We start from the raw sequence: 17,623 nt of genomic DNA, 5'->3' as shown, positions 1-17,623 counted from the left end.
TCCTGAAGATTCACATTCTTTTTTACGATATGAGCTGAGAGACGAGGAAACATTCTGATCAGTGTAACAATAATATAGCAGAAGACTGTGTTTAAGGATGAGATGGACTATTGGCTTGTCACTTTTTCAAGTTAATCTTTCTTAGAAACAGTGCCTCCAGGGAACTATAAGAAATGGCATGTGAGGCAGGAAATACTTGTGCTATGACAACATCATCATCAGTGGTGTCCACAGACTAGAGGCTAGGTTGTAACTGGGCTCTTTTTGGTTCCTGAGGGCACACAACGTCTGCCGGACTCCTGATATTTGGTCGGAATATGTAATCAGCTGTAGACCCTAAATGATTACACAGTCAATTCTTAATCAGTCTAAGCACTCTGCTTTATTTCAGCCCTTCATGCTTGTTCCTCCTTTGAACTGTATCATAATTCACTAAAATAGAGTAGGGGAAAAAAAAAGAAAGTAAAAAGGGTTTAATTAATGACTTTTGTTGTTGGAGGAAAGCGAAAATGATATTTGGAATATTCTGATATGAAATAACTATTGCCTTCTATTGCCAAAGATGATCAAAAATTGACTGTAGAGTTTAGAAACAACCAATGCAGAAACATTTACGGAGCCAACAGAACCACATCTGAATCCAACCCACTCCAGTAAGCAGGAAGGGTTCAGAGTGATTATGAAGCAATTATGTCACTCCTTGACATTATAAGATTGAAAGTTTGATGCATACCCAGTGCCAAGACCCTAAACAAGTAAGATGCACAAACTTGAATGTGAGGCTGGGAGGAAGAAGAGAGACGCGCTCACCTGGGTCTTTCTGATCTCCCAGTTTGTCTAGAATGTTGAAGGAAATGTCGAGGTACTCTCTCTGGATGGCACTGACAGCGATCTTCCTCTGCTTCCGCTGCCTGGGAACAATCTGAATCTTAAATTCGGATCCCTCAGCTCCCTCCTCTTCTGCCTTCTTCTCGGGGTTCTGTTCCGCGTCTGAGTCAGCACTGGTGTCAGGCTTCTCACTTTCCATTGGATTCTCAGAATCTTCAGGGACTTTGAGGAGGACAGTTTTTGCCCCTGAACTTGGTATTAGCCCATCTGACTTCTCTTCCTCGATGCTGGGCTCGGGGTTATCATCCAGTGACATGTCGGGGAGAGCAAACGACTTCTGAAGGAGGTCTCGTTTCTGTTTAAGCGTGAGCGGGCTGCCATAGGAAAGCTCTTGCAGCAACTCCGGCTTGGACAGTTCTTCAGAGTCTGTGGGGTCTTCCAGGGCTATGAGAGAGGAGTCCTTGTCACCTGCTGACTGGTTATTTCCTGAGTCCTTAGAAGAAAAGTCTTTGGAACAATCCTCCACACTTACTTGCACAAGGGGAGTGGTACTTAGGCTGAGGACAGAGGGGTGGCTGGGGATGGAGGGAGAGGAGGCAGCGTTTTTACCAGAGGCATCATCGTTTCCTTGGTCCATGGTCTCCTCTTCATCACTCTCTACTATTCGGAGAGGAGGAAGAGGTTCGAACACAAGAGAGTCGCTGTCCGATGTTGAGAGCATGGAGTGTTTCTCAGGCCCAGATGTTGAATCTGAGGACAAATCTATCAGATCTAAATCCTCTTTGGGAGCAGGCTTTATTGGAGAATCAACTTTCACCTCAAATGTCTCCATGCAGTTTAACCTGACTTCTGGTATGACAGGCCTTCGAGTTTCTTGAAAGCTTTCCATCGCTGGGTTCTCAGGGATTTCAGCATTGTCAGGCCTCGTAGCAGAGTTCTGTCTAGAACGTCCATGATCATGCTGTCTTTGCATGATGTGAGCAGCCTGGACAGCAGGCTTATCTAGGTCACACCGGTCTATGCAGGACTTCCTGCGATGCTCGTCTAGCGTAAACAAGAGGGAGTCTGCATTCCCTATATCAAGAGATTTTTGTTTTAAAGAGCGCAGCTTTTTTTTCTGAATGCTTTCTTCTCTCACACAGTGTAGAATGCTGTCTTGTAATGCACCCGTTTCTCTATATTCAGCCAGTTCTATTTCACCTGATTAAAACAAAAAAAGCTAGCACTATTTTACTTGGAGATTTCACCTTTTTCCCCCCTCATACTTGGGCATACAACTGGCACAAATCATAATCACAATCCCAGCTCCACCAGAAGGTAAAACTCACTTTCTGGCCAAGTTTTCATAAGGTTCATTCTAATTTCAAAAACTAGAAAACTTTGGAGTGAAAGAACCCAAAATGGCAATTTAAGATCTTATTTCCAAAATCAGGTTTGGGTTAATTCCTCAGCTCTATTCGTTTGTGGACAGGAGAGGGGATCGCTTTTGGCTGAGGCAGATCTGGGGAACTCTATTCAAATTGTGTGGAAGAGAAGCAAACATTTTGCAACAAATCAAATCAAGCAATGGCCCTCTAAGACAATCATGACGTTAATGATGTATCTGTCAATTCACGTATATATATAAGTGTGTATATATATATACTGGTTGTGCATACATATATATATAAAATCAACAGTATTAAAATGTGTAGTAACATAATAAAATTAAGATTTCACCCCAAACAAACAGTAGAGTACAACATTTCTGCATAAAATTACTAAGAGGAAAAAGTTCATACTTCTCTGAACATTCATCTCAACCGGCTGATATTTCACCATTTTGCTGCCGCCTATCCTTTTCAATCTTGCAAAAAAAGTTTGAGACTCTTTATTGCAGGGTCCAGTAGGTGTATCATGAATATCAGATTCATCAAAAACACTATCTTCTTCTAATTGGGGAGAGAAAGTCAAAATTACACTTAAGAGGTTATTCTCTCTTAGGCTGTGTCTACACAAGCATTTCAGGGAAAGCATTGTGGAACACGACGTCTAGGGCGGTTTCTACACCAGCCCAAGTCTAGCCGTGGCTTGGCATTTCATTCAGGTGTCAAATTATTCATATGTTGTACAGAGCAACCGGTTACAAGGTCGCCCCTCATTTTCTATGTCACAATTGGCAGCATTTTCAAGAGAGGTATCTCAGTATTCCAAAAGGTCCTTTAAACAGGGGAAACTTTCCCAAAGCACTTAAAACTGGATAACATGTACACGTCAGGAATCTGGGACACACCTGTGTCTGCTTTTGGTGAATTTTCAGGCTATTTTGGCAAAAGAATATTAAGCAAAATGAGTGGACCTTGCCCTTCCTAGGATTTGAGAACTGGCATAGACACAGCCTAACAGTACATGCACCTTATACTTTGTGAATGCAAAATACTGTACTCTACATTTGGTAATGAAGCACACAACACACAGAAAAAGCTTAGAAAAGCCACCAGTCATCTCGAAAGCTCCACAAATGATTATGGACTGAAAGAGTAAAGAAAGGAAAAAAAAAAAAACCAGAAAATAACACTTCTCCTATTAAAGTAAGACTCCCCTGAAGAGCTCGCCATGGGTGGCTATTACGAATCCCAGAAGGAATCTTTGACTCTTATGATCCTGAGGCTCATAAACAACCTGGTCGCTTAGAGTCCTATCAAGCTTGTGAGGGCCTTGTTACGTCTAAGTCCTCTTACATTCCCATTTGGCCACTTTTAAATCGAAGATAAGCCCAGAAACGCATTAGTGAGGAAAGGGTTGCTATGTTGCAACCCATGATGTTCACTTCTTCTTTCATCCTTTGGCAAAGCCAAAGCCATGGTACAAAGCAGCAAGAGAAAATGCTACAAAAATGCACTTAATACCACAGTAAATGGAATTAATCTCTATTCAAGTTGAACATCACTGAAATCATAGTGTTTGGCCTATATTTATATCTACCTAGATGACCAAATGGGGTTCAGGTGTGATTATGATTATTTAAGATTTCTTGCATATAAGAGGAGTAAGGGCATAAAATTAACTTTTAAGGACCAATCCTATCCTAAAACACAAGATTCTACAAGTGAATGAAATCTGAAGCAGTAGATGTTAGATAAAATAATCACACTAATCTTTTTGGTCAAATAAAAGAAGTAAGTGTTAATGATCAAAATGGATACAAAACTCTCAGTGAACTTCTACAATGCTGGGGATACCTATCAACACAGTGATCTGTTTTATTTATTTCCTTTTTACAAAGTCTCCTTTGAAAAATACAATTTTTTGAAGAAATAGATATGTAACTTCCAATACATAACTTTGAAATAATTCTCAAAATGTACTGAATGAGAAAGACTTCAGGATGGCTCCTCTCATCCAGAAAGGTTCGCCAGGGATTAGCCCAAATGCTAAGCCCACGTTGAGGACATCTACAGTTTAACTGAGTCTGTCCAATTTCCCAGAAACTAGGACCTACGCTGGTAAGCAAGATATTCTTCAGGAGGCATCTGAATGGCAGCAGAACTTACATAACTTAGTTCTCACAGTTTCATCTGTGGCCAACCTAGACTCTTGGACCTTTTGGTAATAAAGGAAACACTGGCTCCAATCTGTCCTACTCAGATATTTCCAGAACAGTCCTACCAAAAACTATCTATTAACACCACAAAGCGTCATGGGGCACTTGGCTTTCTCTCAGGACTAGATGAGACGATGTCACCTTTTACAAGTCCAATCACCCTGTGACATGCACTAAAGATACACCTTGTCTCTTCAACTCTCACCTGAAAACACCCAGGCTGAAATTTGACTCTAAAGTTTCCTTCTACTGCCTCCTCTGCAGAAAGCTATCAGTATTAGAAGTGTCGATACTGGAAATAATTTAAATCTTTGTAGCAAAAATGTTTCATTTCAGTTGCCTTCAATTAATTGTTATTGAATAAGGAGGCAAAAAGCACTTCAGCAAATTTAGACTCCATTCAAATCTATGAGTGCAAGGTCAGGAGCAAACTAGAGATAGACAAGGTTATGGCTCCACGGAGCACCAACCACGGAGCACCAACCAAGATTTATGAGACGGCCCAAAGCAACATGTTTCTAACATGTAGGAAAAGGTTTACAGAGGCTCCTTAACCAAAAAGCAGACATTTTTTTACAAAGCATTATTTCTTCTGAAAGGGGCTTTAGAAGCATATCAATTACTTCCCTTGGGTGCCCATTTAAAAATTTAAAGCAGCAACAATGATGGGAAAGTTGGAAAATTAATGAAACAGTCAGTAATGTTTTGACTCCAGAATGATATCTGGGGATGCTCCTCTATTATCTAAGAAAAACATCGTCCAGAAATGTATTACGTATTCAAGCTAAGTTTGGGATAGAATTGAGATATGTAAAGTACCTTTTTCTTTTTCGCTGTATCTGCTTATGTTACTGTTGTCACTGTACAAAGGTCCTGCCGTGGCATGGGGCTTGCAGCTATGATACTGTGCATTGAGTGTATTGACTGTTATGTGAATCAGATGCAGCAGGACCTTGCTGATATCACAGTCTCGGTAGGGATACTGCTCAATAAAATGGAGGGAGAAAAATATAAATGGTTATTTTGAAGGGTAAGTTTTCCACTTGATCTTGCTAGATATTTTTCTCAGTCTCTTTTGGGTATAATACAAAGAAAAACACAGAAAAGCAGAAACGTAAATTCTTATCATGGCCTTATTTTGACAAGGAACTGTATTCCCCTCTTCTTGCACCAAATCATGGATGGCAATGCATTCTGGTTTGTAGGTATAATTCCTTTCAAGAAAATTATCTGGCATAAACATTTGGTGTACGAGTACAATCTTAAATAGTTTTCTTGTTTTTCCTACATAATAATTAATACACAGATAAAATATGAGATTCTGAGCATAAACAGAGGTTGTTAATCAATATCCTACAATTCATCATATTTTGTTTTAAACATTTCAGCATGTACACTGGCATGGTCTACATTGCTGTTTTCATTCCAATGGCTCTTTACTTCTAATTGTACATCATGAATCTTCCTCTGAAGGTCGACTTACTATCCTACAAAATTTTCAACTTAGGTCTCTTAAATGTTCTAAGAGAATCATTCCACCCAAGAGAAGGAGCGACTACAGCAACTCACCTTGTAAAGGATGACAAGCAAGGCCTTCAACCACATCTGCCGAATGTGAGGTTTTAGGGACCAGAGGGAACAACGAGGTGGCTGTTGGAAATAATGCCGTAGTTGAGGGCAAGAGCAGTATTTGAGCACCTGAACCACCAAGGGGAGAAGGTGTTTTCCCAAATTAATGTTATAGTCCATAACCTGAAATAGGAAAAAAAAATAATAACTGAAGGAAAACTATAAAGAACCACTTATAAGCCAAAAGGAAAATTCTGAACAATCAAAACCCCGCAAAATATTTAACAGGTATCTCACAAAACATTAATAGTAATGGCCTGTGCCCATAAAAGGAGGAAAAGCCCTCTCACAAGAAATTTTAAAACTTGTAACTTAAATAGTTTTAGTCTACTTAATTATCTCATTATTTAATATACTTATCTGTTGAAAATAAATTTTACCTTTTATTAAAACGTCCTATTAAACAATTAGGTAGAATTAAGCTAGAGCCAATGAAAACACCAAGGATTGGTAATCATGTGGGGAAACGGGCATTCTTAGACTCTGCTGGCAAGAGGATTTCTCAATACGTTGTTTTAGGAGAGCAGTTTAGCAACACATATTCAGGAGCAGGAAAAAGCACACAGCCTCTAATACATCTTAAGGAAATAATAAGACAGGTGTTCCACGATGTATGCATAAAGATATCCAGCATTATGGCCACCTCAAATCGAAAACAATCTCCATGTTCAACAATATGAAATAAGTTAAATAAAAGATGATTTGTATGACAACAGAATACTGTACAGCTATTAAATGGGTATGGTACAAATTTATTTACATGATACAAACTTCATAATAAAGTTTAGGCTTAAAAAGGTACATATATATTTACATCAGGTGGTACACATTATCAGTATGTATGTATAAATGATCCCATTATTGTAAAAAATGTGCACATACACACACATATGTATGAATACATGCATATATGAATGTTACGTATATTTGGGGTCAGTAATAAACGCCAAAATGTTAGTAAGTTATTTTTGTCACGAGTTTCCTGGAGATTTGCATTTTATTTTTTTGCTTATATTTCTAAAATAAATATGCATAACATGAATATAGAAAGAGAAGCGTGAGGGAGGAAGGGAGGGGAAATCTGGCACTGAAATGGTGTGTTCTCTCTTCATCACAGACAGCTGAGTATTAGTGATGTATTAGTAATTAGTATTAGTAATCATTCTAGTTTTCAGCACCAGCAAGAGACAATTGCATACATATTGCTCCACCTTTGTTTATCTGGGTTCATTTATGATAATCTACTTGAACTAACTGATAACAGCTACCATCATTGAGTTCCTACCATAGATAGGCAGTGATAAAGATGCTTTGCAATATGTTGTCTCTCACCATTCCAAAACAAAACAAAAAAAATCTGTTACCAATGAGCAAACAAGCAGGGATGCCTCTGAGGCCATAAGAGTTAATAACAGGGCAGAGCTGAAATTCATATCCATGTCTCTCTAGTCCCAAGTTCTACACCCTTTGCAGATTGGGGCAGTCATTCCAGAGAGTGAGATTTGCAGCTCTGGTCAAATTAGACACATAGATAGACCCAAAGATCTGCTAATTCTGCTCCTGGATCCATATTCCAAAGGAGTTCTTCACCTTCTTGGTGAATAAGGTGTATGTACAGAATGTTCAGTGCTGATCTGTACGTGGTAGTGAGGAGCTGGAAGCAACATGAGTGTCCATCACTGGGGAAATGGATAGTTAAATCACGGGAAATGCACACCATGGTGTACAATATAACAGTCAGGAGTCGCAGAGAAACATGGAAAAAGCCAATGATGATAATGTGACATGAAGTTGGATGATTAACTCAACTCTCCACTTCAAGGCAAAAAAGAAAAAGGATTAAAAAAAAAACCTACAAACAAAAACTCCACACTCTATTATTGTTTAATGGATAGAGTTTCAGTTTAGGGTGATGAAAACGTTCTAGAGATGCACAGCGCTGATGGTTGCATAACAATCTGAATATACGTGTTGCCACTGAATTGTACACTTAGAAAGGATTAAAACACTAAGTTTTATGTTATGTGTATTTTACTGAAAAAAAAAAACCAAACTCTAACTCCCTTTATGATATCAGGCTGCTGCTGTCCTCTGCACACCCCTGCCTAATAAAGTAACTTGCGCAAAGCTTCACACTTGACCAATGTTGGCTAAGTGGAATTTAATGACTTGTTTCTACTAAAAGCCTAATGGTGTGACTCCTGGAAAGCTTACACTTACTTGGGCAATTCCTGCAATAAACGCATTAAAGCAAGTTGACAGGCGCATTTTTTGAGGCGCGATCATGAAGCAACCTTCCTGCTGGTCGTAGCCGAGTAAGACGTACAGGTGCCGCTTGACCGTGTTGAAGGCCTTGGCGCTGCTGATGTCTGACTCGGCGCTGCTCTCATCCTTGGCCATGAACTTCATGAGCACTGTAATCAGCTGGTGCACCGTCTGGTGGTCGATCCCAGCATCTTCTGGGAGGAGGTCCTTGATGGTGTTGTCATTCTCAGGGGATTGTTGTCCTGTCAGTGTAAGAAAGGTCCTCAGTGGGTGGCTCCCCCACAAGGAAGTTTACACTAAAATCTCACTTACTGATAAAGCACCATTCTTTCTACCGCCTCTAAATATTTAAAGGTCTGCTCTAGACAAACTTAAAGGCACAAGTTGGCCTACTATGCAAAGCACTGGTCCACTGGGTGGAAGTTACTGTGTTCATTAACAATCAAGTAATTTGGGAATAATAAGAGACTAGAAATACAAATAGGAGACTATTAAGCAAGGTTACCTTCAAACAGCAAGACAAACACCTATGTAAACTTTGCATTTAGTGAATTTTTTAATATCTTGGCAAAGTTTTATCCTCATTAATAAAGAGAAGTTTCCCTTTCAGCTTTGTAAAATGAGTATGTAAGAATAACCACAAAAATAATATTCCTAAAATCCACTGAGCAACTAAAACATTCACTGGGTTATTTTGTTTAAATTATTATTTCAATTCAGCTATGTTCAAAAATCAGCTGATGCCAAAAAAAAAAAAAAGTTTTCTTCTCCATATCCTGAAATACTAGCAGCGTGTACTCTTTGAATGATAGGCAAAATTAGAAATAGCAAATTGTAAGACCTGCTGTGTGTAATGAGAAACATACAAGGGGTGGGGGGCAGGCACAGACAGAAAGAAGCAGGAACTTTTAAAACACAGAGAAAAACACGACATGAAGGTGAACTGAAAGTTCACGTGGAAAGAAAAAAAAATCCTTAGCTCTTGACTACTCTTAACCTAACAAATAATTACCTCTGAGCAGGTCCCTTCATTGACTTTGCTGATATTTCTTAAAATCCGAAACTATGCCCTGCCTCCCCTTGTTCTCTGCCTTTTCTGATTTGGTTTAGTTTAGGACTTTGAGGGAAGGTAGAATGAGATTTGTTCTTCTGTATTTATGTTCTGGGCCTTGTTCAAAATACTCTCTGCATTCTCGTCCTTCCTTTGACAAGCAATATCAGAATTTCTAAACTGGACACAAAGTTTTTGCCTGGTGGGTTAGATCAGCACACCAGCATTCTTATCTAGGAGACGTTCTAAATGATGACAAGCTTTGGTTACAAACCTTTGTAAACCAAACTTTGTACCCATCCAGTACAGTATACCGGATACAACAAAGTGCTAGGTAGTAATTTATATCCACTAACTCCTCAACTAATTTGGCAAAATCTCAATCTTCCAGGACACAGCCAAGGGAAGCAAGATAGGAGAAATGTTTTTTCTCAGGACTACGGAAATGAGCTGTCTCAAGCCAAAGGACCTTCTCTGAAGCAGTGGCCTGAAGGTAATGCCAAATTCAGAATTGGTTAGTTTAGAAATGCACAGAAGGTGACATGCTTGGTTGTCTAGTTTTCCCCAAACAATCAGAAGAATGTTGGTCTGTTCAAAAGTGATACACTGAGATGGGATAGTTGACAGCGAGGGAAGAGGCAGCAGAATCAACCAAGTCTAAGCTTCAACACGACTCTCAGGCATTAACATTTTCTGTCATAGAGTCTGTTCATGAAGGAATAAATGTGTGCAATGTATTTTAAAGATGTTTTTACCAAAAATTATTCAAATAAAACCTAAGGATTTGTTGCACTATGATGTTTCACATGCAGGGAGCGATCAATAAGTTGTTAATATTATCATTATTTATTAGGCACATGTGAGCTATCAGAAAAAAAAAACTTACGTGGAACATCCTATTTCACTGAAAGGTCAGAAATGTGAAGCCTTGCTGTGTATTATAATTAAATTAAATGTTTGAAATAGAAGATCAGGCCAAAAGCAATAGCTCTGTAAATCCTCATTAAAAAAGAAAGTTTAGAGAACTATTTTTTCAGCACTGAAAAATATTTAATCTTGATTTTTTTTTTTCCTTCAGAGTATTACCTTACACCTAGAAGGAGGTTATTGCTTTGGGCAAGCTTGGGCCAAGCATGTGACAAGTGTGAGAATCTGGGTTCCCTGCAGGGTTCAGTGTTATCGTAGCAGCAAGTGATGGCTGTTATGATGGTATAGCTTCATTCCTCAATTCGTTTTAGCTCTGGGGGGCAAGGTTTAAGAGAGCATTATCACTCAGTCCTGCTCGGCCACCTCCAAGTCCAGACAGGCTTGACTCCAAAGTCCCAAAGTTAAAAATGGAACTGGGGAGTGTTTGAGAAAGATAGGCACCTTTGTTTGACAGCCCTGACAGTCTAGGAAACACAAACAGAAGAAAGGGAGCTCCCGATAAGGCCCAGCTAGGTCACCGGCTCCCACATTTCCTTCCATCTCAGTTGAAGTCTAGACAATAAACTATCAGACTTCACCTTTAAATATGTCAAGTCTCTTCTCTCTATTGCAAGTAGATTTTTTTTTTAAATTGTGTAACTTTAACTTTTCCCATCATATTTTCCTAATGACTAATTATCACTTCACAAATGCCCTGTCCTCATTTTGGGTTCATTTTTATTGATCTTCAGTGCTGAGCTTTGAGCCTGCTGCTCTTTGCTTTCCCTGAATAGCCAGTAACGAGTGATCTTTTAACAAGCCACTAAATGTACTGAAAAAAAGAGCTAGTTAATGGAGCACTTCGCATAAAGCAAAAAAACAAAACAAAACAAAAAAAAACCTCTGGTGTGGACTTTGCAAGTCTGTGCTTTGTGTATTGCCTGTCTTTAAAAATAGTAAAAGCATATGACTGGCACCACTCTTCATTAAGTAAAATTACCTTAATCAAATCCCTGTGAAAAATGTACCTAGGAAAGCTGAAATTTTCTTTATTGATAAAGACAGTATTACTATCTTTGTTATATATAAAGGATATAAAATTTCCATTTTAAAAGTAAGTGCCTTTAATATTTTCTAAGGTGCGGCAATTAAAACTTACTTTTGAATTCTAGTCTTGAATTCTATGAAATTCAAGTAAGTCTATGAAATTCCTATATCTGTTTTAGCTACAGAGACTTAACATGTTAAGAGATTTGATTTTATCATTTTTCTAAAGAAAAATGTAAAGATTGTTATCATCATGGAGGCAGAGCTATTACTACCATAACTATAACACGGATTGGGTCCACCCCAATCTGTCCAGAGTGGCACAACTGATTGAAGCTCCATAGTACAATATAATTTTATTTATTCAGACAATTTGAAACCAGGCAGGATCAGAAGCTGCTTTTCCAGACTTATCTCCTATTGCTCCCACCCCAAATGCTCAGCATTCTTAGACCCTGGGCTACTCCTGGATCTCAGAATGGAGCCACCATTTTCCCAGCTTGGAGTCTTTGCTCTTGGTGCTCTCTTCACCTTGCAAGGTGGTCCTCCACCCCCACCCCCAATTTTATCCTATGGATCTGTCCCCAGAAGCCATTCTTATTAATATGTCCACCTTCCTCTCAGCAATTGTGACCTCTAAATTCTGTAAATCTCCAAAAGCAACAAAGGAGGGAAGGTGGGTGGGAGAAAGGGAAGAATGCAGGAAGATTTTCTTCAGCATTTCCCAACTCTCATGTGGCAAATAGCTATTAGGCAAGGCAGGACTTTTCATCTATTCATTTGCTGTATTTCTGCTGTAAGAACAAAGACTCTTTGAGGGCAAGTGCTATGTCTTATCCAATCTTACATCCCTCACAGAATATGGGGCGTACAATAGATGCTTACCATCTTTAAATGTTTAAGTGCACTGAATTCAAATAAATATTTCTTATCTTGTCTTCTACATGGGAGAAAAATGAAGTTCCCAAACAACAAGGAAGTGGGTAGGGAAACAAGGAACATTCATCTGTGTAAGTCTGACCTCCCTGGCAGGTTGACAAGTGATAATTAGGTAGTGGAAAGAAGTCTCCATGAGTTTACTCTGCATTTGGTCCAGAGAAGCCAGTGATCAAGCACTATAAACGAGGCTGCATTATGCTGGTAGTTCTAATTCCACTGCCTCATAGATCTCCCTAACTGATTGACTCAACTCAAAGCTTCGTTTACAGCAATTCTCTTGTGTATGCACACAGCCACAAAAGGGCTATAAACCTGGGGTCTTTTACTAACTGCATAGCCCCCTACCTTTGCCTCTTCCTGTCCCACATCCTATTGCCATGTGTTTACATCCTACCCACTCTGTTTAGGTCTGGCTGAGAAGTCACCTGTCCACAAGACCTCCCTGCCGCCTCCAGCTCTCCTCCCAATGCATCTGACATGTACGATCCTGTAGTACTTGTCACTTTCACTCTAGATGAAAGTTTACTATGTTCATACTTTATCTCCCTTACTTGACTATAAGCAAGTTGAGAGTGTAAACATTTCTGAAGTATCTTTATATTCTTCGTATTTCTTAGTACAGCAGGTGCCCAAAAAGTGCTCAACGGAAACTGTCATTTCCCAAACCTATCGTTCCAGATAAAAGCATTCCTATAAAAACAACTGAACTCTTTGATTTATTGGGTCTTAATGACCAATAGGCATTCTGCATGAATTGTAAGACATGACAAGACATGACTTGTCAACCACCTCTAGAAAGAAAGAGAGACCCCAAAGAGAAATATTTTGGAATTCCAGGCTGGACACTAAGAGGGAGGCAGGAAATACAAGAGTTTTACCAATGCCACCCAGTATTGAGCCACCTTCTCTTGTTGATACAAAATCAGATCTCAAGGTTTCGCTGCAGGCTGGAGTATAACTGAAAGTATCCACTGTCCCTTTAGGGATTAGGATAGCTCTAGACCAATCTGTGAGTCCTAATTGGGAAAGTCCTTTGGTCTGGATACTCATGGACTTAAGTCACACTGTAGCAGGTCTGACTGCCCAGGTCAGCTCCCTAACAAGACTGGTGTCCTCAAGTCCCCCAGGGCAGGAATACCCTGAGACCAATTCACTGAGAAGTAGCTGTAGTGGAAAGAAAGCAAACCAAGTCTCCTGGACTCAAGTATCTCTAATGAGTTATGTGTGATATTGAGCAAATCATGTAAGCAGAATTACTTAGTCCCTCAGGACGTCAGTTTCCCTGTCTATATATGAAGTAGGAAAAAAATACTACTCTATGTATGTGCAAAATTGTTCTGAAATTGAAATTAGATGATTTGCATTAAAAACACTCTTTATAAAGAGGTATTATACATATATAAGGTTTTTATTGTTATTATTATAATTATATACATACTATTATTTAATTATTCATTCCAGGGGATGAGAAACAAGATATAGGTAAGTGTCCCATGATCACATGGGGTTGATACCAATTTTTCAGTATTGTGCTATTATAACCTAACCATAACTGCTGTATTATATTCAATTAATATTCAGCAAGTATTCTGAATCACCAGAAAAAAAAAAAAAGAATTCCTGGTTCTCATGGCATCAGTGAAAAAACAGCTTATATCCAATTATATCAACTTCAGATTAAGCAGATGAAATTATGTATTTCATCAATTAGGATTAAATGAAGGTTCTGAGCTCCTGCTAGCTTTACCACACATGCCTTGCAAGAGATCAAGACATCTGGGCTTGAGACCCAGATATGTCACCAACAAGCTTGTGAAACTTATTACTTTCTGGGAGCCTCCGTTTCCTCTTCCGTAAAATGAGAATGTTAACATATCTCTAATGTTTCAGTGGTGATAGCTTATGAATTTTACTCATATGCACAAAGGCCTTTGATCTGACTGATATAAGGCACAGAGGAACGGAAATTCAGTGGCCTTGCAGAGTTTACCTTCTATATAAGTGTGTTTCTGTTGCTAAATTTGCTGTGGGAAATATGTAAAAGCTAAGATCAGAGAGCCATAAATTGTAAATCTAATGTCAAAAAGTTCAGCCTAAACAGCAACTAAAATTGTCTTGCTGCATAATTAAAGGACATCTGCTTTATTTCAGGCCTGTTCAATAAGAGGTCTTGCACAGAGGAGCTCATTACTGCACCAAACAAAAGCATGGTCGTTAAGTAGCAAGTTCTTCAGTTTCCACTTAATTACTATTCTTAAACAACCCTGTACAATCTTACGATTACCTTGGTGTGTCTTTGCTTCCAAGTTAAAACAGTGTCCAGCAAATAATAATGCAAAATGAAAAACTAGTTTGAAGTTGCCTTATAAGTTGAGCCATCTGTTTCCAAAGCTAAGCAAGTTTTGCTTATGGTAGTGTCATGTAATTATCTTTCCAGAAGCTTTAGCTTTATATTTAATTTCAGCAGGGCTGTTATCCGCCCTTTTTCCATCTGATCACTTTTGGTGGGACAATTAGATGCCTGAAGGCTTTTCTTAATGTCAAGAAACATATGTACATATTTTTCCAAAGAGATGTGAGAGGACTCCTGTGGTTGGAGTGCTAAAATGAATAATAATTAAAGACTAGCTTTCCAACTAAGCCTTGAGACAAAAAGAAAAGATAGGGTAAGATAAAGAGAATTTATGAAATTGCATAAGACCAATCTCAGAAAGACATAACTGAAGGGGAAATGGATGCTTTTCACATTTTTAATGAAGCTCAGGATCAGAAGTTCTTATTTTTATCCTTTATTAAAAAAAATCTCAGCACAGTTGAGGCCTGAGTGATACTCAAAACAAGGTAGAAGGACTCTGCCAAGTGTTTACTGTTTCTATTTTCTCATGAATTTTAAAAGAGAGAATACACTTTGACCAACATCTGACATCTGCATTCATAACATTTGGGGCTCTCTCTCTTCTCCTCCTCTCCCACCACTAACTGCTTCTCTTTCTAGCATCCTTTTTTTTGGGAGAGGGAGAGGAGAGGAGGTAATTAGGTGTATTTACTTATTTATTTTAATGGAGGTTCTGGGGATTGAACCCAGGACCTCATGCATGCTAAGCACATGCTCTACCACTGAGTTATACCCTCCCCCCGTCAAGCACCCTTTTCATAACACATAACACAGACATTCTTGAAAGTCTCCTTACTTGAAATTTTCCTTCTAAAAGTGTCGGTACCATTCTGAAAAGTTTATTTTAAAACTATTCTTAGATGAAAAAGCAAATGTTTTGTAGCATAACACACAGGTAGTAGTTACCAGGTTTGTTCTGGACATATAAGCAGGTATTTGGAAACTTCACAATTTTCCCAGCAAGTTATGGCATCTTTTGTGTAGATAACATTTAGTCTGTAATAACCTTGCCAGTGTTCCTTCAATCCTTAAGATACTTCAAGATGAACTGTAATCTATCATGAACATCAAAGGATAGTTACACTGTACCAAGCTGAATATGATCCTATGGTCCTCTAAACAATGGAAATCCTCCTTTCTCTGAGAGACAGAAATGCAGGTAAGAGTTGCAAAGAATCAGTAATGGCTAAGGGATGAGTGAATGATGGTGGTTCAAATCTACATTTTAAAATGTAAATGAAATGTTTTTCCTAAAGCGGAGATATATCAATATAATATTTCTATGTGTAAATACACACACCAATGTAAGTACTACGTATAGTTCTAGTCATATTGGCTCTCAGGGGAAAAGTGCATACTCGGGTAACATGATGCTTCTTACTGGACCATAAGTTAACAGGATTAAAAGTCATCTACCAATTTTAAGATGGAAAGAGTTGCTATGTGAGGGGCTCAAACACTTGAGCATCTGGGGTAAGACCCTTCAAGCTTTCAAATAGTAAGTATATCACTCTGGTCCAGTTAGAGACACCGCATTCTTTACCTTGTCTACCTGTGATAGACACTTGCACACGGCCCTTCAACGTCAGAAGTACCCACCTGGTGTCTGTTCGGGTGTCCCACCGAGAGCTGGAGCAGACTGCTCATGCCTGGTCAACCTCACAGCTTAAAAATCAACAACAACTCTATTTAAATAAACATTAAAAACAACTTGAGCCTAGAAAATATACTCAGTGCTAACTGCACTGGATAGCAGGAGCAAGTTTAGTTTTCTTATTTGCAATTAACATCACATATAAGATGTTCACATTACAAAAGTTTTGTGGTTTTATTTGAATCTAAAGAACATCCTTTAATGTTACTTCAATTCTTATTCTTCAAAATTGTCATGTGAACCAATTAACAAGAAATTATGATAAATAAAATTTATATCCCAAGCTGATTGGTTAGGTTATAAAAGAGCTAGGAAATTCATATAGAAACAGTAACTTATTTTAAATCTAGGTATTGGTTTCTAGGGTCTACTTCAGTTTTCACCTGGCCTAGCACTGCTAGAGGTTATTCTTAAATGGCCATCTGTTATTATCTTTGCTCCCTGAAAAACTGGTTATTAATTGCTTAAAGGGCTTTCATTGACTCTTCCAAAGTTCAAAATACCACATTTCCATAGCTTGTCATTAAATAGAGAAAAATGCAATAAATAAAATGAAATCATATTTATGATTAAAAGTGGTTATGTTACAGAAAGCTGTCTTCCAAGAAATGCCAATGAAAAAGCAAACATTTCAGCTTCTGACATAAAAAATATGTTTTATGGTGTTGTTAACTTCACAGCAGTTCTTTAAAAATTAAATCATTTAAAAAATCTTACAAGTTAGTAATATATTTAATGTACTCATTCACTAATACAGTGACTTAGTTATGAATTTTTAATTATTTGTCGTTCATAAGCCATTGCTAATCATTAGAATTCATCTAGTCATTTGGTAGTTTTTTTGTTTTCTTTAAACTTGCAATATAAAGAAAGACCTTTAGAAAACAAGTATGTGCGGTCTTTTTTTTTAGTTGGCAATGACGTTTGTTCTTATTTATAAATTATCTGGTGAAGCTGGGCAGAAATTTAACTTCTCAGTCTGACTTTTCTTTTTTGAAAACATCATTATCATTGGTTTGTCTGGGAGCTTCTTGGCTGCCTCTGTCATGCATGAAAAGACAACGTATTCCAAAATTTCCACTCTGCTCTCTTAGTTGCCATGGCTCTTGTCAAAGTCTCATCCAGGAAGCTCTTAGGTTATAATACTGGTGGTGGAAACCTTCATAGTCTAGGACTTAGGAGCAAACGCCCCTCTGAGTTCCATGCCGAGCATCAGTGGATTTGCTGCTTCTACATTTCCAAACAATCTACTGCTGGATCAGGGCTTTGCTTCACCAGCAACGGGGAAAAGCCACCCAGGGCCCTGACACACCTGGGGTGACCCTC

General features: G+C 38.5%; 1 protein-coding gene across 1 annotated transcript in view; it reads right to left on the bottom strand.

The window, feature by feature from the left end:
• Window positions 1–17,623, bottom strand: part of LOC102507782 (unc-79 homolog, NALCN channel complex subunit) — a 171,171-nt gene that overhangs the window by 62,143 nt on the left and 91,405 nt on the right. The window contains exons 24-29 of the mRNA XM_032482551.1: window positions 16,243–16,308; window positions 8,261–8,547; window positions 5,981–6,163; window positions 5,231–5,393; window positions 2,610–2,759; window positions 811–2,028 (exon numbers count right to left, since the gene is read on the bottom strand). Coding sequence (XP_032338442.1) covers window positions 811–2,028; window positions 2,610–2,759; window positions 5,231–5,393; window positions 5,981–6,163; window positions 8,261–8,547; window positions 16,243–16,308 — 2,067 coding nt within the window. The remainder of the gene's footprint in view (window positions 1–810; window positions 2,029–2,609; window positions 2,760–5,230; window positions 5,394–5,980; window positions 6,164–8,260; window positions 8,548–16,242; window positions 16,309–17,623) is intronic.

Source organism: Camelus ferus, chromosome 6 (assembly GCF_009834535.1).
Source record: "Camelus ferus isolate YT-003-E chromosome 6, BCGSAC_Cfer_1.0, whole genome shotgun sequence".
NCBI classification, from domain to species: Eukaryota; Metazoa; Chordata; class Mammalia; order Artiodactyla; family Camelidae; genus Camelus; species Camelus ferus.
This window is presented reverse-complemented; position numbering and strand designations above follow the sequence as displayed.